Genomic DNA, 21,273 nt, shown 5'->3' with positions numbered 1-21,273 from the left:
TAAACTGATTAAAATGCTTTTTTGTTTTGACTAAAACACTAAAATCGTAAACTAAAAATCTAATAGATCATCCAAGTATTAATCATTATTCAACTTTTTTTCAGCTTAATGTTGTAAGATATTTTTCACTCTATGATAAATGATTTATCTTTGTCCTTTCTTTTACATTACAAAATTACAATGTTTGCAGTGAAGGACGGTCTTAGTTACACTATTAAACTGTTCATTTCCTACTCTCCCCTCTCAGAGTGAGAGGAAGTCCTCTCTGAGGCCCTTTTTAGCAAAGGGGCTTTTTCATGAAGCCAAGAGACAGTAAAGTGAAATACAAAGACTCTCTACACACAGCTAGTAAGGGCCTTGAACTCAGGGCTGACCCCTGAAGGATGTGTGTGGGCTTGAGCCAGACTCAGAACAGGCCGAGGCTCCTCTCTCTTTTGAAATTGACCTTTACCAGAGTCCTCCAAACAACCATGAACAGACTTGCAACTGTTGATGGCAACAGATTGATGGAAATTATCAATGGCTGCCAGAAGAAAAGTTCAGAAGAGCTTCTTCTATATAAACGTGTGGTGCATAACATAAAGTTAAAGAAACAAAAGAATTTCCTTCATTACAAAGACGTCATTTATCTCATTGCTTTTCAGTTGCTGATAGGAAAGTGTTATGGATATGTTGTTGAATCCTAATAAAACATCCAATATTCTCATGTTAAGCATTGTGTGATAAGAATAAATTGACTTTTTGTTTTGTTTTAAATGGAAACTTTTGCTGTCTGTGCTTTTCAGTGCTGGACCAGCTCCTGATGGAGCTCCACCGCTTCCTGCTCCTCCTGGACAGGGAGAATCTTAGTGGGAATGCCACCATCCAGAAGGGATTGCTGTCAGACCTCCTGCAGTCATACAAATCCACAAATGGTAATATGTAAACAAATCTTGGTGTTTAAAAAGATAGTTCCGATGCTACAGACATGGGTATTCATTAATTATAATAAAAATACACTGAATAGACCTTATGATTTACAAGTAAGGGAAACAACTGAATGAATTAAAGGTTTTAGGGGTCAAACGAAGATAATTAAAAGGTCAAGATCTCTTTATTTCCATCTAAAAATATCCGCCATATTGCTTATTAAGACAGGGAACCTTGAAACACTTTTATTTCGAGGTTATAAATAAAAGCAATTTAGACACTGAAACCTCTGAACTTCCTTCTCCTTTTTTGTTTATTTAGAAACTGATTTTATAGGCGATTAAACAGCAACATTTTTACATGTTTTGCAGTGCATTTAAAAAAAGAAGTGAAAGGTTACAAAAAAAAAGTCTTGGCTGTAAAACTAGCTCAGTTTAAAAAGGACTTAAATTGGAAGCAAAAATTAAGAAGAAGCAAAACCTGCCCTATCATGTCCACAAGTGAATTATCTTTTGAGTTTTTTGATTTGGGGCAAACGAATATTTTTATTTTCTTAATGATTATTAAGTGGTTGTTTTGTGAGCCCTTAATGTTAAGTTGCATAATACATTTTAGAAGTTCTTTAAATTAAGGTTATGACAACTATTAATTTCTCCTGAAGATTAAGGAATGAAATTTATTTAAAAAAGCAGAGTAAGCAAGTGGGAGCATAAAACGTATGGAATAAAAATGATCCAAAAATAGATCCATGGGGAGTCTCACATGTTGTTTTTTCAAGACAAAGTGGTCCCTGTCTACAAAGTAACATTTCAATTAGTTTGGCTCAATGTTTGTGCAATCTTGAAAATTATTTCTGTCCATTTTCCCACAAAAAAGTAGTTTTCACAGTGTTTCTATTGTAACAACAGTTGGAGTAATGGTTTTACTCAATGAATTAAAATCCAGTTTCACAAATGGATGACTGACTGAGTTCTATACAGTTATGTTGTCTTCAATTTAATTAAAACAGGTAACCTATTAAAAAAAAGAAATAAATAAAACAAAGGCTTCAGCTATACTCTGGATCTTTGATACAGATCATAAACAGAGGGGATGGCACGATGACAGATATACAAATATTCCACAAAAACAAAATGTGCACTAATGCAAAGATCAAGAAGATTGATAATTAAACCAAACATTATTTTCAGCTGGTGATGCCATCACTGCACAAACAGCTGATGTAGCACCCAAACACCAACCAAATCCCAGCCAACTAAAAAACTTCACTTAGACTTAGACAAACTTTGTGGTCATATTTGATGCATACATTTTTTTTCATCAGTGCAGTGAAATGAAAATTATCATTCATAAAGTGCAGCAGTGATCAAAATGTAAACAATGTAGGAGAGATGTGTTGCAAAAAGGCATTGATGTGGAAGGTTCATAGCAGTGCAAAAATAAAAGATTAAATATGGTGAAAAATGCAGTGGAACACTGAGTTGAAATCTTTTTAAAGGGATTTCAAAATTCGCCGTGTAGTGCAGATATGTTTACAGTGTGATGCAGAGTCTCGATTTGTAATTTGATTAGAGACTTGATTAGAGTCTCTGCATCACACGGTAAGCGTCATATTTGCACTACATGGGGAATTTTCAAATCCCTTTAATTAGAATTCAACACAGTGCTCTACTGCATTTTGCACCTATTTAAAATCTTAAATTAGATCCCTAAAACACAGCCACAAAAATAGCTGACCTGCAGCAGGAACAAAGATGTGCACTGTAACAGCCACCTGCCCAACTATAAAAAGGCATCTGGCTCACCCATCAATCAGCATCTGGTGCATACCGAGTGGGGATGGAGTTTGGGGGAATACCTCCTCACACTGCCTTAGCCTTAAAATTCCTGGTAAGGAATTTAAGCTTAAGATTGATTCAGATAGTTGCTGTTGGAAACAGTGAGGGAGTGGGTGACAGAAATATATATGTGGTTATATATATGTGTGTGGTTAACCCTGATGCTGTCATTGGTTCTTGCAAAACACAATTGAGTTCCTAGGAATCAAAGGATCCTCAAGCTTTAGATTCAGTTCTTTTCAGTGTGATCTGATGTCAAATTGGGCTGCTGTTAAAAGAATACATAGCTGTGTAGTAATATAACATATTGATACTAGTTAGGGCTGAAATAATTAATTGGATTAATTGTGATTAATCCATTAACTGAAATAATAATTGTCAACTAATTTAGTAATTAATTAATCGTTAACTGGGTATAGAGACAACATGCCTTAAGAGCTTTAGAGGAACCCACTTAGAGCAGTAATTACATTAAAATACATTTAAATAGTTTAAAAATATATAAATATTTTGCATTTAAAATGAAAAAAAAACTTTGGTCTGGCAATTTGCTCTATCCAGAACTCCTCAAGTGGAAAATAAATAGTTTCAACTGGTTTAAATTTGTAAAAAAATCTTCTTTAAAGAACCCTTTGGCTATCTGATTATTAATAGATTAATCAAAAAATAATCAACAGATTTATTGATTTGCAAAATAATCATTAGTATTATATTAATATGCAACAGCAAATCAGCAAAGTAATTAATAATGGCTGAAAGGAAGATGAAAATGTGTTTTGTAGAGGTTGAACTTTGACAGTCTTCAGTTGGACTTCCAAAAAGATGTACTAGACGTGCATCTCCAGTGCTCATGGTAAAACTGCTAAAACTTTAAGCCCTCCTTATTTATTTTTCTACCATCAGACATACCCAAAACTAACTTTCATTATTGAGATTTCTCCAGAATTGAAAAAAAAAAAAGATGAGGCTAATGCTAGCCTAACCTTCTAGGCTGTTACATAGCTACTTAAATAATTTCTCTGAAACATTTAATTTTACCTCATATGAAACTTTTATCATAGATTAACTTTATCAGATCCATTACCACAGTGTGATACATATTGTTGCTTAAGGGTCCTGCCACAAATAATTAAAAAGGCACGTTAAATTCATATCAAAGCCTGCAGATGTTTAAATATTTCATCCCCATTATATTCCTCTCTCTGGTGATCAGCGGGGTGATTCATTCAACAAATCGATAAATAAATGTAAGAAGGTGTGAGAGATTCACAAGAATTGCTGCAAACAATTAAATGCTCACGAACAACCAGTGCATAATGGTTAGCGGTGGACGATTTAACTATGCCTGAGAACTTGCAAATGAGAGACTTAGGAGGAAAGGTTCATTTGTGGGGATCTTCAATGTTTCCTGACCCAGGATGATTGTCAGTTATCAGCTGATCAGACTCTATCGAGTATTGCTTTCAGACTCTCCATATTCAGGTCATCCCTGAGGTAAGTGTGCATAAATCCAAAGTAGAAAATTACTGGTTGGACAGTTCTAAATAAAAGTTAAAATAAAGAGCCTATATTAACAGCTGGTGGTACATATAGGCCAATAATTTAATTAATAGATTTATGAATTACAGATATAAATGCTTTACAGGTTTAATGTCAGTGGAAAATGGACGGTATTTAATGCTGTAGACAGATTATTAAAGATCTAAAATAATCTGTGAAAAGATGGCATTTATTCAATGCAGAAAACCCAGTGGTTTTGATGCTCAGGTTTAGAGTCAGAAGGTACCACAAGGCCTTTTCCTATGAGTTTTCAGTTGGGTCAACACCAGCATAGACTTTTGAAAACTCGTTGGGCAGACACTGCTTTAGAGTGGCCTAGCAACAGCTGATAAAATGTAGAGGTACCGAGATGCAGAGACTTTGACGGCTGTGAGAAGTTATTTAAAGAGAGCCAAAGACGATGGCTGTAGAGCAAGAGAGACAGGTGATGGCTCAAGAAAATTCCTGGTTGATATGTGGATAGGCTCAAACAGCGGATCATTTAAGGGTTGGTAACAGCTTATTAAAGATGTAAAATAATCTGTGAAAAGGTTAGGAAAAAAAGAAAATAAGCTGCAACCCAAAGACGGTTATTCCTGTCTGTATTAAACCTTAGAGATAGGTTTGCTGCTTCGCCACATCATTAGTCCAGTTGTTTGTTTGTTGGGTTAGAGTTTTTAGTTGGAGATCATTGCTGATTTCCATGTTTCATGTGCTCTTCTCAGAGGCCAGTGGTTGGAGAGGGTTTTTAGTCTTGTCTTGGTGTTTCCTGATAATTTCCTGATTCTTCTTCACTGAGCTTGCCATGTTCCTGTTTTGGCTCTGTGGAAGGAGTTTCTTTGAAGTTCCATAGTTTCCCTGATATCATGTCTAGTTCTGCCTCTCAACTACTGGACCTGTGTGTTTTCCATCTGAACGTTTCTGCCTGAACCCTCTGTTGGACTCTTGGAACCCTGAATCTGCCTGAAAGCTCTGTGAAGTCCTGGAACCCCGGATTTGTCTGTTCCTGTACTGATCGGAACCCCTGGCTAGGCTACGGACTCCTGGATCTCAGAACCATCCTGTTCCAAACTGTTTGCCTGACCTGACTCAGACTCCTGCCTGTTCACTGGGGCTGCTGCATTGTGGACCCTCTGGGCGGCTCCGCATCGAAACTCATTTGCAGTCCATCGGCTGGATCCCGCCTCACTCCAGAGGATTGATTGAACTGTTAAACCAGAGTGCCAGTGATGGGTGGTTCCCTGCCTCCCCCAGCAGCCGCTGCAGATCCACAGCTCATTATTTTCTGTTTCTGCTAATAAAAGCTTTGAACTTTTCCACTGTCTGTCTCACCTCGAATTCTTGGCCCTACATTCTGGTTCTGTTATATAAACCCTGAGAGGCCTTTGGTTACAGGGGTTTTTTTAAAGGTGGGGAACGACACAAAGCAAAACAGAGTTTTGTCTTTAATCTCAGAATTTAACTTGATCTCAAAACTACAATTTCTGTTTAAAAGTTCTGACTTTAATATCCAAATTCTGACCTTGTATGTTCGCTATTAGCACTGCAAGCAACATTGAGCTAGGTTAGAGTCCTGCACGGGTCGAGTTTTACCAACCCGCACCCGCCCGAACCCGTTAGGATGACTACCGAACCCGACCCGTCACCCGCGGATATCTTCAATTCAAATCCGAACCCGACCCGATCCGTTAATATTTAACCCGCCACCCGACCCGTTAACACATCAAGTAATAGGCTATAGTACGCTGCGCTGCAGAACAGCACCATCAACACTGCAGCAGACGTGTATGCACTGACTGTGGCCTTTTTGGAGGGAAGCCCACACTGGCAGCAGGGCTTTAAGCTACAACAAGGGTGACCCCAGTGCCTGATTAATATAACATTTCTGATGTCCATAACAACACACACGCATAAAAAAAAAATCACCAACTTCCCGCCCGCACTAAAAACCCGTTTATTTTTATTTATGTATTTTTCACCCGCAAAAGAGCATTTTAGCGGGTGACCCGTCGGGGAACCGCGGGTACCTGACCCGTTGCAGGACTCTAAGCTAGGTTACAGATTTAGAGAGACAACACAGCCTTGTCTCACCTGTAAATTAATATGCAGCTTTTAGAGGCTAAATGCAGCCAAAAATAACCCAATTTGGCATCTGCTATCTGATTGTTCCACTTCAAGTCAATGCAAGAGGAAAAAGGGTAAAAAAAAAAAAGTCTTAAATGTTGCATCCCACAACTTGTTTGCAGCAGTGATCCTACAGCGTAGGCTTACTGCCTCTTCAGAAATAGGCCTCCCAGTTCCTTTTAAACAGACAGGTAATTATCTTGAATTGGGTCATAGACTAAAACATTATGCACTTGTACACAGGTGTAATCCCCTTTTCTATTATATTCTGTTTGATCAAATAACACTTTCTAGAAATTGTGGCACATTTGCCTCCATTTCTGCTTCAGTTCAGTTCATTTATATAGGGCCGATTAACAACACATATACAAGGCACTTTACAATTCAACCAGATCACACAGTCAGTTGTTTTTTTCATGCTGGACTATTGTAATTCTTTACTATCAGGGAGTCCACAAACTTCATCCTCAGTATGAAAAAAGATGAGTGTCCTTTTTTGCAATTTTCATAAAAAAATGATATTAGTGTTCAGTTTAAATTGTGAAGATGGATTTATAATTTTTACTCAATGGCTGTGACACCAAGCATGGAAATGGTAGCCATGCTGGTGAGCTGATGTAATTTATGTTACCTGGAAGTCCAGATAGTTACTGTGTGAACTAAAGCCTCCCTCTTGGATGTAAACTCCCAGGTGAGTTATTAGTCTGGAAAATTAAATTAAATTTTTTTAAAGAAAATTAAATTGTAGAACAAATCTGAGTACTAAGTGGTTTTTTGCTTTTTTCCCACGCTGACCCCACTGGATTGGAAAAAGTCATTTGAAATTAGGTCTTTTCTCAGAGACTTGTTCTAGAACAATCAAACAAGCAGTCATGATTTTCCATGTTCAGGTCTTGGACTCGTCTCTTCATACCTCCTCTTCTGGCTCCAGGCTGTATCATTTTTCCAAAGCTGCTTTTATCCTCTGGGGGATGCTCCACTTCCTTTGCAAAGCAGCTTATAAATAGCCTTTCAACTCTGTTCCCTAAAAAAATCTGTTTTCACTGTACATGCAAAACATTTTATTCTGCTGCTGTTTGGTTTCACCTCATGGTATCAGTTTCAAAGGAGATGCTTTGCGAAAGTTTCACCCTGAGAGTGGAGTTTTGTTTGATTTTCTCTAAAATCTTAGTCAGCTGAAATGTGAAGTTTAGTGAAACAGCCTTGCACAACATCAGTGCTTCAGCTGCATAATCGCATCCCAAAACAGGTTATAATAACAGGCTTTGCTCTGTTTGTATGAGCTGCAACCTGGAGGTTTCTTGTTCAAGACTGTTTTGTGGTAATATTCTCCACTGAATATTTGTTCTTTAAGTTTCATCATCGATAGATCTTATCCATTTAAATGTATTGTGGGGGCTGCTCAGTGGGGCAGTAGGGAGGTTCAGGGTTTGATTCCCGGCTTGGGGTATTTCTGCATAGAGTTTGCATGTTCGTCCTGAGCATGCATGTGTTCTCTCCGGGTACTCCAGCTTCCTCCCACAGTCTAAAAACATCACTGTTAGATTAATTGGCTTGTTTAAATTCTCCTTAGTTTTGAGTGGCAATTCGATTCAGTATTAATTTCCTGACCCGACGATTCAATTATTTTCAACACTCATGAGTAAACCACGATACGATTCGATTAATTGGTTATGTTTGTTTTTTTACCTTACAGGCTAGACAATGTTTCAAATTTGAAAAAAAATCAGTGAAAGTTGAAATATCGTTATGCATTTTTTTTGAGAATCAACAGTAAATAACAAAGGTAGCTGAGTTGTACTCCACCTAGGCCTATGAAAACCTCATTCACTGAAAAATAATAACACCTCTTTGTTTACACGAGTGTGTGTGTGTGTGGAAGCGGAAAGAGGGTAGTGGCTAAAGGAAGCAAGGTAGGAGGGCAAAATTGGTTTAGCGCCACCAAAGCACAGGAGTCAGAACTACATCCAGAAGCAAATGGATAAAAATAGACCGGAGGAAAAACAAAAACAAAACATGAATCGGCTGTTGGATCGATGCATCGATACAACACGATTATTATTTACACCCCTAATTTCTTATGCATGGATGCCCTAAAATAGAGAGTTTTGGTGGACAGATTAATTCAAATGAATACAACTTTTACTTGTATGGACTATGGAGACACATTTTAGTCGATGTGCGACAGTCAGTGTTCAATGAAAATATTCTCTATACTGTGGATGGCATTTCCTGCTTTTGCTATCAACACCAGTCTATATAATTTCTGACAAAACATTTAGAATTTGTTTAAAAGTTTCATTTTCTTTCATATTTCAATCAATTTTCTCATCATCGTGCATCTGTTAAGGGTGTTGCATGCTCCTGCAACAGGGGAGGTATGTCTCGGCATAACCCCAGTGGTGAGTCTGACACAGGGTTGTGCATGTGCATTTTTTTTTTAAAGTGGAGGGTGCGGGTCTTTTCAAAAATTCACAAAAATCCTCCACAATACCTTTTAAATCATAAATGTATTATAAAACACTTATTTCATAATGTATTACATTTTATGTTTGGTATTAATTTAAAACAGATATAGCGAAAATTATGATTCAAAATGGAAACTTTCATTCTGTAAACTCAAATCTCCAGATTTGTAACCAGGGTAACAAAAAACTATCCTCCTGTGACCAGTGTGGACATTCTTTAACCTTATGGACATCATTATACGACTGTCAGGCACATGGATGATGCTTGATTATTCTCTGTTGTCACACACGGTAGATGTCATGAAATAATGTTTTTAACTCTTATTTTATATTTTATTATTTATTAATTATGTGGTATTATATTTTCTATCTTTTTTTACAGTAACACTACCTTATTTTTCTGGTTCTTTTTTACTTCACTGTGGGTTTTTAAATGTTCCTTACATGTAATGCGTGATGTTTTTGTTTGAGTGGAAACTTTGTGGTCTGAGATTGTTCTTCACGCCTCCAAAACTGTTGACCACTTCTTGTTTTGCATAGGAGGTGACGAGGAATATATCTACATGAACAAAGTGCCAGTTTCTGGGAAAGACAAAAACGACAAAGGTGAGAGTCTTAAATGATCTAGCTTTGAAATAGGAGACACTTGTAGCTTTTAATTTCAACTTCATTTGTTTTTAATGAAAACCACAGAATCATTGTAACTTTTGTCCTAATGCAACATGACTTGATTTTGATGACATGCGCTGAACTGGAAATATAAAAAAGTCCCAACCTAGGACTTTATGGGACTCACACTATTAGTATGAACTAAAAATTATTTGCTGCGCAGGTTGTCCTTATATATAAAATAATAATGATAATAAAAAACACATTTTATTTCAAAGTCGCCTTTGAAAACACTCAAAGTCACCGTACAAAAGATTAAAACACAATGGGAGAAACAACGCACACGGAAACACAGAATAAAACCATTTAAAAAATAAAAAAAGCTGGGACAGGGAGATTAATATTAAAGAGAATAGGTAATTTTAAACAGGTGAGTTGATTGAAAATGGAGAAGTGAGTCTGTTTTTCTAAGTAAGGGTGGTAGAGAGTTCCAGAGACGGGAGGTATTTGGCTCTTTGAGGACCTGGATATCTTGCTATAATTGATGGAACAATGACATTGACTGTCAAACAAGTAATCTTCAAGAAGAAGGTTGAATTATTAGGATGCTGACACTAGTTGAGTTGAGTTATACAGTATGTTAGTAACCAGGAAACACTAGATAAATCCTTCTGGAGGTCTCAAAAACCCAATGATGTGTTTGGGTTTATCCTAGTTAAAGATTGGAATAAACATATGGAAATGTTGAGGTGTGACCTTAAGCAGGCCATTAAGTCCAGAGATCCTCCACTGCATCTGGATAAAACAATTCTGAAAAGAAGAGTGGCCATAAATAACTCCACAGTGATGTCAAAGACTTATGGCTAGCTATTGCAAAGGCTTGATAACACTTTTCTTTTTTATGGTTGCACAAGCATGTATTAGTTTTAGGGGTAATTTCTATTTTATTTCGGGCAATCGTTGGATTGGGTTCATTGTCATTTGTTTTTCTAAAGTTTCGGTTGGGATGGTTATTTTTTTTTATCAAGAGAATTTATAATGTTCAATGGAGAAGCATGCAACAAATACTTTTTGATAAACCTCGAAGAAAAAACAATAAAAGGACTCTTGTTGGATTTGTAAAATATTACCTACATACATGATGTTAACACATCATAAGCCCAATTTAGCTGTAGATACGCAGCAGAGGAGATGAACTGCTTCAAGCAGAGGCGCTCTTTCATTTGTCCTCATGTTCGTACGATTTCCTGTCTGTTTCTTTGAAACTTTCTCACTATCTGAGACTGACCTGTTTTCTTTGTGGTGTTTAAACACTGCGGTTTGAGCAAGGACCAGACTAAAGAGCGGTTTTCAGTGGCAGCAATAGCAGAGCTGCAGGTTTTCTTTTACAGAGACTGATGGAACGCTGAGATGAAAGATTTGAACTTTCATGATCAGCAGATACAGAGGCTTTAGTCTAAAATTTTAATACGTGTTTGAGAAAGAAGGACTGATTTCCTCCATATGTGACCTCAAAACTTTATAGCTCAATTACAAGCCTGTCCTTTACACTTTGTTGTTTGTTGTCGTTTTTCATTGCAGGGATTATTTCAAGCCAGACCGTGCTGGGAGGAGACTATTAATCTAAAAGGATGTGTTGCTAAATAGATAAACATAGGATAACTAGTTGTGGTTAAAGAGCTGAGTATAGTGTGCTGTGTGATGCAGAGTGAAAAAATAAACTGATGAAAAGATAAGCAGACATGTAACATTGCTCCTTTTAAAGCTTATTGTTTAGGTTTTGTCTATAGTATCAGTTAAAGGTGCAATAGAGGAACGGAATATTATATTATAATTCAATTTTGTTGGATTCAAATTGATACTTTCAAATAATTATTGCATTTATATTTTGAATGCTAAATCAAGAGTGTCCAAGTTGGAAGGCTTATTCTTCCAGTCAATCTCACCACTACTGTTTAGTGATCAAAGTATTGTATTGATCCTGTCATGCAAAATACTTCTACATATGACTGATTTATTTGGTATGTGTGTTTTAAATAACAAAAGGTTGTGCTCTCAAAGGGCTCTAAGGAAACATGACTGCTAAGGAGAACAGTGACACATCTGGAGATTGAGTGTTTGATAAAAATACTCTCTGTCTATTCTTGCATAATGCTCAGTTATTAGATTTCCCATAGGTTCTTGTAATTACCAAAGCAAACAATACAAGACCATGGTTTAAGATTATAGATTCCCTATATACATTCATTTTTCTTCTTCTTTGCCTCTATGTAACAGATGACTATTTGGATGCCCTTATTAATGGAAAAGCAGCAAAAAATATTCCGGTGCCACAGAAGAGCCTTCCTGACCTGCCGCCACCCAGAACAGTAAGTCTGCTTTTATTTTTTTTCATCAGAGTTGATCTTCAACTTCTGGATAGAAAATACAGTTAGTGAAACTTTGCAAGCTGCTAAAATAAATTGCACATTGCAAAATACAATAAACTGCATTTAATGACAAAAGGACATTGTGAAAAAGAAACCATTTAAAGAGTTTTTTAAATTGCTTTTCTTTCTGCTTTATTTTACGTATTTAAGCATCTCTCAATTTCTTCTTCTACTTATCTGCTTCTCTTTGTCATTTTTTTTCTTTTATTATTTAATTTTTTTTTTTTTGCGTCTAGTGGACTTATTTGAAGTTGAGAAAACAGGAAATAGGTTTTTGAGAGAAGGAGATCACCTGGCCGGGAGTTAAACCCGTGATGGCCACTTCGAAGTATAAGACCTCTATACATAGTTATAATGCGCCACCACACCACCCAACTTTATTGATCTTCATTGTTTATTTTTGTTCTACTCTTGTCAGATTTCAGTCTAGGCTGGAATTGAAACTCATCTCATTAGCTTGGATTACGCATTAGGCAGGTAGAATCCTAGTTTTGCATCAATGCCTCATTTGCAGTTTAAAACCCTTTTTTTTTTTTTTTTTTTTTTTTTACATTTAACAGGGTATGTATTTAGTAATAGAAATAAAAGCTATTTTCAGTTTTGTTGAATTTACTAAACAAGCATCTTATAAAATTTAAGCAAATATTAAGAAACAAAACAAAGATATTTCCTAAAATACCATCTAGCTTAAAGATTTGAACTACAGTACTTGATTTTTAGAGATGAATATAATTCTGCATTGCAAAGTCATTTTGCCAACCAAATCCTACACACTGGACCTCATGCATGTCAGTTGGCCCTATTTATTTGATGACTGAAGGGTCTATTTTTATGAGGGATATCCTCCCCTTTGAATAATGGTTGTGGAGACACGGGGTTTCAGAGTGAAGAGGACTGGGCATAAAAAGAATCTTCAAATTTAGTTTTTTACTTAGTGAAAAATGAATACATTTTTATAAAGAATGAAAAATGAAAAAAGTTTTTCTTGCACTTCACAATTATTAATGAATTTTGGTTGTAACTTGACCAAATGAGAAAGAGCAAGGTCTGTGAATGCTATTGCAAGGCATTGTGACGATGGGCACTGCAATCATTAATATAATGCACACCATCGTATTTATAACTCTATTAGCTTTAATTTAGCTAAAACAAGTGGAAGCAATGTCTTATAGGGTTTGTAAACCTAATAAGACAGGTTTACAAGCCACAGATGTAACCCCTACCAAATACACAAGCGATTAAGTACTCCCAGTAAGCAATGATTCCTTAGAAGTATGTAAACGGTGGGCCTTTATGTTGACCAGGAAATTGCTGGTTCCTGAACTGGCCCAGTGTGAAAGAGAATAAGAATTTTAGAACATCCCATCAGTGCCTTTGAACTTTACACACACTGCTGCCTCTCAAGGTTCAAACCACCGCAGCTGTTACTTATCAGTGCAAATGTGAAGTGTCAGCACATCTTTGAGTACATATTGAGTGTGTGTATGTGTGTGTGTGTGTGTGTGTGTGTGTGTGTGTGTGTGTGTGTGTGTGTGTGTGTAAGTAGATGTATCAAGAGCCTTTTGTCTTTTAAAAAGCCTAAGAGATATTCCAATTTTTTACTCACAGACTTTTAATCATTATTATATTTTGGAATAACTTCACATCTGCTGCAGAATGTCTGCAAATCTCTCTGACATGTCTGGCAAAGCAATTTCTCTTTGTCCCTCATCCACGTCCGGTTTTGGTGTAACTGGTCCAGTTTTGGGGAGCCTGAGTAGACAAGTCCAAAGAGAGCCACTCTTTGGAAATCCCTTCATTTGTCTGCGGGGTTTCCAACCATCTACTGTGATGGTGTATTCAAGAGTCAACATATGTTTTACCGTGAACACAGAGTCTCCTCTTATCACTGCAGTGAACAGTGCCCCCTTGCTGTTTATGTAGTGTCCGGGCATGGCTGTCCACTGGCCATTTGTGACGTTGTAGCAGTCCATCAGGCAGCGCAGAAAATCATCACAAGGCCCGTTTCTCATCACATACAAATTGTCCCTGTGGGCCACCATACAGTGGCCATAGCTTTGAGGTCTGATCATGGTGGTGGTGAGATTCCACTCATCTTTGAGTGGCATGTACTCGTAAATGTCTGTAGTGTCAGGAGGTTTCCAGAAGCAAACAAAGATTCGTCGACGAGCAATGGCAGATGCTGGAGATGCCACAGGTCTGGGTGCATGTTTTATAAATGTCCACTCTCCCTTTGCGGCGTTGTACCTTTCTGCACTGGAAATTAATGTGCTTTGAGCTTCTCCAGCAATGGCATAGAGTTGTCCTTCATGCCCAAGCAATGTAAAGTCGTACCTTGGTTGTTGTGGACCTGGAAGAGTTGTCCATATCCCTGAATCGGGATCATAGCAGAAACTGCTGTCCACTGTGTCCTTCCGGTAACCGTAGATTCCTCCAACAATGTACAGCCGATTGTCAAGCACTGCTACCCCAGCCAGGGAGGTACTACAAGCAGTTGGTAGGTTTGACAGATGCCGCCACTCCCTTTCTTTTTCTTCAAGGAAACAAGCAACTCTGAAAGAGTCCTGTAGCAGCTCCATTGATGGAGTATGGGTTCCTAAAGCGATATAACTAGCTGGGGAGAGCATCTGAGCATACTCAAGCAGCTCTTTTGGTATTGCGCTTTCTGCTTCTTCCTTGAGATCATCGAAAGCATCACACAGAAACAGAGCAGCACTCTGAAACAGTCTGTGCACTCCAAAGATGGAAGCTGCATGGTAAAGCAAGAGGCAGTTATCAGTGTCTATGATATCACAAAGATACTGAATCAAAGGTGGGATCTGCAGGAAAGCAGCGCACTCTACTGCTTCAACAAGTTCATCTGGGTCCCTGATGGTGGGGTTCTCTTCCCTGCATACAGTAAGAGCAATGAGGAAACCTCTTGCATGCACTCCCCCTCTCAGGTACAGTTCCTCTGCTTGGCTTTCTTTCATCTTGGAGCGAAAAAGAGCTTGAAAATAGTCGCTGTGCCTTTTAAGAAAATCCCGCTTAAGAGGGAACCAGCTTTCCTCCACTCGCACTCTCACCCAGCCTGCCTCTGTTTCCTCCAGATCAACGGTCACATTCTCGGCATCAATATGTCGTCCATTTCCCAGGCTTTCAGGCGCTTCCATGGCTGTTCAAACCAAGACCTCATCTTGCTAAAACAGGCCCCATATAATTATTTGGTGCATGACCTGAATGTAGATCAGCCATTTTCCAACTAAGACTAAATGAGTTTGACTATGAGCTCAACTATGTCCTGTCTGCCTGTCTGAAAATAGACTGGGGCTATAGATAGCCTCTCTGCCACTTGCAAGCATAGGGCAGGGAGGGGAAAATGTTGACATGCTCAGTGAGCTGCATGACTGCTGGCAACTACAGTACCTTGCAAAAGTAATCACACCTGTTAACATTTTCAACTTTTTAGTATGTTACAGCCACTTCAAGTGTACTATGATTGGAGGTGATTTGTAGAGACACTATGTAGTTTTGTTGTGGAAAAAGAAATGAAGCCAGATTTTCTTTCAAGTCCGACATTCTGAAGGATTTTGAATTCTTAGAGATTGAAGTATTTTGCTCAGTCATATTGAAATGCGAATGTCTGTAAACGATCCAATTAAATTTATTTATATAGCACCAATTCACAAAACATGTCATCTCAAGGCATACATTCAAATTGACTCAAAGTTTTCAATCTAAGAAAAAGCAGTTTGGCAATCCATCAACAGCATTTCTTGGAGCCCTGGCTCAAAACTAGGTCTTTGGCTGGGCATATTGGAACATGAATAGTTGAGTTTTGATTTAAAACATCATATTTCATACCTAGTCTGAAGTCTTTTGAAGTCTTCATATTGTCCTGCTTTCAGATCTATGCATCCTCCCATTAATTCCAACAGGCTTCCTTGTGCAGAATATTGATGCTAAGGATTATGTGCATTGGCTTCATCTCAAAGGAATATCTATTTCCATGTTTGCTGTATCATCAGCATGCTGTAGGGAAATGTTCTTGCTTGATTTCTTTTTATACAATAGCTTTACATGTGCCAAGCTTCCATAAAGGTAAGATTTTGCTTCCCACCTAATAGCTATTCTGTAAACAGATTATTACACCTCAGCTGTGGCTATCTCCAGTTCCCCCCTTTATTAATAACCCTCTTGCCCCGCTTGGAAGTTTAGGTGGGCTTCCATGTGTTGGAAGTTTTAGGATGGAGCCATGCTGTTTTAGTTAATGTTGTCAAATCGGTCAACTGAAAACCGTAGAATCAAAGCTAATCCTGCTTTAAATGTTTCTGCTACTTCATGTCTGACCTTTTGGGTGTGTTCCTAGGTTTTTGTTATTCTTTAACAACTGAAACCTTCTTAAAACAGCTGCTTCTTACACTAGGATGTAATTACACACTGGTTGAGTTTGTTTAAAGGGTATCTGTCTTAAGGGGTCTACACACCGCAAGAACTAAAATCTAAATAAGAAAATTTCTCTTAAAATGTGTGCATTTTTTTTTCTTGAATTGAGGAGGTATGTGAGACACTTTGCCAATGGAACAAGACAATGTACATTTAAAATAAGAAAAAAACAATTGAGTTGTATTATTTCAAGTACATATTATCTAATTATCTTATTACAATTATCTTATCTCAATCATCTCATTCCAATGGCAAATCATCTTATTTACCGACTCAAATTAAGGGTAAATAGACTTTATTTAAGTAATTTTTACTTATTTCTAGATAGTTTTTGCAGTGCATTTACTTAACACTACATTTGTGTCCACAAGATATTTTCTAGGGGTATAAATACGTAAAACAAATCTGTATTACTTTTAGCCACTAGAGCTGCTAGATCTCTTACCTCCATGTTTAGTTCAATTTTCAATTCATTTCAGTTTATTTATTATTACACATTTACATTCATAACATATCATTTTAAGTCATTTTGTATCTAAGGAAAACTAGCTGATGCAACATGTCATTGACTTGCAGGACACACTCCTCCTGGTGAGCATGTGGCGACACTAGGTATTTGCTTGCATCGTGTCAGCTCTTCAACTATCCCTCACACCAAGCATGCATGCCGCAACAGTGGAGAGGAAAAGCTTCTTTTTAACAAGAGGAAACCTCCAGCAAAACAAGGCTCAGTGTTAGCGGCCATCTGCTCAGGCTGACTGGGATCAAGGAGANTTGGATTTAGGTTATATAACTAATTCCTTTCAGTCTATCAAGACCAATGGGGCGTTCAATGAGACACATGAAGACATACAAAATTAACATAGAAGCACTAATTAATAAATACCAAGTGCCCCTGAAAGCAACTGGCAACCTTGTAAAATGAAAAAGTCTGATAGTAGACCACTTTGGACCAGCAAGTTAAGAACTAATGGAGCATTTACATTCATTTTTATAGTTTATATCCTACATCAGAGAGCCAAAAATAGATCTGATCAGGTAAAGTACCATAAAGTAGTGCTCTAGGTCACTTGACTTTTTAAGCAACAGATCCAACACTCAAGTTAAATAGAGTTTTTGAGTAAAGCCTGCATGGAGCATGGATTTGCAGCAAATGCTGTATATTGACCTGGAAATCCTTCAATATTTCCCAAATGAAGCTAAAACTTTGGTCAAAAGTTGGTGTTGCTTTTAGCAAAAACTGGTGTTACTATTATGACTTGAATAGTGATAAAGCTAATAGTAATAGTGAAAAAAAACTACTTTAACAAAGTGCCTAATATCTTATGGTTATGCATCACTTTTTAAATCTATTTGCTTGTGTTAGGTCTTACTATAATAGACTTCTTTTAATTATGCATTATTTTAGGATGGGTATAGTTTCTTTTTTACTCCAATACAGAAAACATCTGGAGCTGCGAAAATGGGGTTTAGTCGAGGTCAAATAGTTCCCAAGAAATCCAAATAACTGGAGACAAATGCAGAACATGCACTTTCTGTAATGGTTGAGTTTTTCTTCACTTTAATGCTTTTGTTGGAAAACTGCACTTTTCTATTTAAAGGTTCATATCCAGTTAAGAGTGTCAGAGAAGGATAGGGTATCTAAGAATTTCTTGTTAGAGTTTCCCCTGATCGTTTTTATCTCCACCTTCTGATCTACTCTGAGTGCCCTGAAGGCCCCCGGCTCCTCTGTGTGTTTGTGCGTGTTTTTGCTGCAGCAGATTTTTGGCATGGGAACCAGGGATTTTCCATGTTCCTCAGAGTGTTCGTTTTTTGGGCTCTTTTTCCCACTCTCCCCTTAAAGCCCCTCCACCACACCCATCCTTCTCCCCCTCTTCTCTCTTTCTCTTTGTTATTTATGTCCTAACTCCTCGATCCATCCCGTCTAGTCTGTGTTTCTGTGGTGAGGATGTGTGTATGTATGTGTGCGACGGAGACAGAAGTGAAAGCAACGATCTAAAGCAACGACAACAAAAATGTAGACAGTTGGCGTGTGTCCTTTTTTTGTCTTTTAAACATTCCAGTTGGCTTTTGCTCACATTTAGTTTTTGTGAAGATGATACAAAATGGAGAGAAAAGAAGGGAAAACAGACAGAGATAACAGTGGGTGGGCGGTCAGGGAGGTTGCTGCTGCTGCTGCTCTGGAATGCTTGGCTTTTTTTTGTTTTAATTAATAACAGATGCCTGCACTGCTCTGTGTAATCTGTTTTGCAGTCTCATTAAGGGGATGTGTCTGTTAGTGGGAGGAAAAAGCATTTAAACCCATAATCTGAAACATGATATTTTAATGTGATGTTTAGAGTTAGGTGAGCGTGTATCACTGTAAAAAGCTGGGTATGTTTCTAACCAACTTGACTCACCCAACACACTTCAGAGGAACCAGCGTGGCTAGAACATTCCTGTTCATTGGTTTTTAAAATGGGAAGTCTGCTCAAGATTAATGTTTAAATTATATCCTTATTCTCTGAAGTCTATAAGCATTTAAATTACAAATTCATGTTTAGAAAGCTTTAAACTGCTGTTTTGTAGTAAAGTCTGCTATTTCTGACAGTAGAGTCTGTTTAAGCCATCATTGACCTGACTGCTGTCCGTCATCAGTAAACTGTAAAGGATGCTATCCTGATGTGGACTGATTTAAATTTTCTTGAATTCCATGTAGACGGGTGACTTTAGTAGTATTTTTTTACTGATAAAGACAGAATAGGTCTAAAGAGCACCAGTCTTTCAAAAAAAAAAGTCTTACCTCCTATTTAAAACAGGCATTATGGAGTTTTCTTATGATACTGCCACCTGTGGCCAAACCATGGAACTGCAACACACTTCTGCTTGTTCTCATAGCTCGTTGTCAAAGTTTTTCTTTTTACTTTTTCATTTTACGTTGTCATTGGTGTCTGAGTTAAGTTGGATGCCAGTAGTGTCAAGTGGGGGAGGAGGGTTGAAGGAGGACCCAAATGCAGACACAAAAGCTGAAGGTGGTCATTTGCAGATTTTAATAACAAAAGGGGTAACAGAAGCAAAAACCCCAAATTACTGAAAACAAGGAATACGCACAACAAGGGGGAAAAGAAATGACAACGAACCAGCAAAGAGTGACTGAACAGGAGGAGAATATATGGGAGAGAGAAACAAAGACAAGGCTAATTGGCAGATTGGGAGCAGGTGTGAACAGAGGAGGCAGGTAGGGAGCTAGGAAAAAGGAGACTGACACGAGAGGGCAAACGAGAAATATCTAAGAACTAAAATACAATCAAAAATAACTAGAACACAAAAATGGAAATAAGACCAATGAAAACTCAGATATAAAACTTGTACAGAACTAAAACCACGACAAGTAGCTTCTAAGTATCCACAAAATCCATCTTGAATATAATGCATAGAATGTTTGCTAGATTGGACCTATTTAACATTACCGCGTAGGAACTTCCAGAAATGCATTCAGGGAAAATAGGCTACAGGCGTATAGATGCATCAGCCCTGAACTAATGAGGTGTCTATTTTTTGGCTCTACTTTTAGTCTATTTTTCAGTAAATAATTTGAAAATGTGTCTTTATTATATGTTAATGAAGATAACCTTGTTGAGAAAGCAGGTAGATCCTTATTTTTATTAAATTATTGCCAATTGTCTATAGTATGACAAAGTTCTTTCTCATGAGATTTTAGAATGTCTTAAGATATCAATTGGACTGTCGTCTCACCTAACGCTAATACCATTTTGGGCACATCGAAATGATTCTTTATACATTTTTATATTTGGCAACCCCAAACCCCATCTTCAGGCTTTTGGATTCTTTCTGGGCTTTTTGCCAGCCCCAAAGATTGTCTAATAATTTGTTCCATTGTTTTAAATATGAATAGTGGAATATTTTCTGGTAGCATCCTTAAAAGATAACTTAGTTTTGGTGGAGCCCCTTTCTCTTCAGCCTACATTCATAATCTAAAAGTTCTCCAAAACTTAACATAAAATCAAGCGACTAGTAGGTTAGTTTAGATTTCAGCATATAAAACATATTATGTGTTTTTTTAGCACTAGTCCGCTTTAAAGATATGGATAGGCCTTAAGACAGTGGTGGCGGGTCAATAGAGGGCGCTAGAGCCAACCAATGACCCTTATTAAGACATTTAAAATATATATATATATATTTTATAATCAAATATTAAATTTAAATTGTAACTATTTAGAAATATATTCATATATATTTTTTAGATGTGCAAGAAAAATATTTAATCTCTAATGACAAGTAAATCATCATCATCATTTCATTTTTTTGTCGGATTTGTGATGTATTTCAGCCTTAGTGCGCAAAATCTTTGCCCATTGACTATCGTTAAAAGTTGTACATGTGTAGTAGGTTCTCTGCAATACAAAGTTATAAAAGAGCTGCATTATGTGTTTTAAGTTTGTGACACCATATTGGACCATGCAAAAAATAGATCTGCTTTTACAAAGCCTCAGTAGGGCAAGATTTATGTACAAAAAGTAAACCTGTAAATGAAATGATGTTTTGTTTTTATAAAGTGTTTTTATAATGTTTTTTGTTATTTGCACTCATATGAATATACTGGTATGATAACTTAGTATACATTTTGGTTGGATTTTGGTATACGTCGATTTTGAATTTGTAGCCCCCCTGGAGAAAACTCCACCAGCCGCCACTGCTTTAAGATCATAACATATTTTCCCCTTCTAAAAAGGCACAGCCATTTTCAGGATAATAAAGTGAATTAACATTAATTCAATGAAAGTCAGTAGACTGGGCGAATGTGAAGACAGTTGTTCTACAACATATTTACTCTGAGGCTACCCTTATTGACTGATTTCAGATTTAGATTTTATCTAGATCCAATTTATTACACCACCATAAAATCACATATTAAGTTTGAGTTTTGTTTAC

The 21,273-nt window shown here is 37.2% G+C and overlaps 2 protein-coding genes across 2 annotated transcripts in view; one reads left to right on the top strand and one right to left on the bottom strand.

The window, feature by feature from the left end:
* afap1l2 (actin filament associated protein 1 like 2) overlaps positions 1-21,273 on the top strand; it is a 66,413-nt gene that overhangs the window by 23,307 nt on the left and 21,833 nt on the right. Inside the window, exons 2-4 of the mRNA XM_015390515.1 lie at positions 786-914; positions 9,419-9,484; positions 11,765-11,856. Of these exons, the coding sequence (XP_015246001.1) occupies positions 786-914; positions 9,419-9,484; positions 11,765-11,856 (287 nt within the window). The remainder of the gene's footprint in view (positions 1-785; positions 915-9,418; positions 9,485-11,764; positions 11,857-21,273) is intronic.
* LOC107094721 (kelch repeat and BTB domain-containing protein 13-like) lies at positions 13,456-15,194 on the bottom strand. Its single transcript, XM_015390514.1, has one exon. It carries the CDS (start codon positions 15,066-15,068, stop codon positions 13,557-13,559), a length of 1,512 nt encoding a protein of 503 aa, XP_015246000.1. The 5' UTR covers positions 15,069-15,194; the 3' UTR covers positions 13,456-13,556.

This window comes from Cyprinodon variegatus, unplaced genomic scaffold (genome assembly GCF_000732505.1).
Source record: "Cyprinodon variegatus isolate N-32 unplaced genomic scaffold, C_variegatus-1.0 Scaffold502, whole genome shotgun sequence".
NCBI lineage: Eukaryota > Metazoa > Chordata > Actinopteri > Cyprinodontiformes > Cyprinodontidae > Cyprinodon > Cyprinodon variegatus.
Note: the sequence above shows the minus strand (reverse complement) of the source record. Positions and strands in the feature narration are given on the sequence as shown.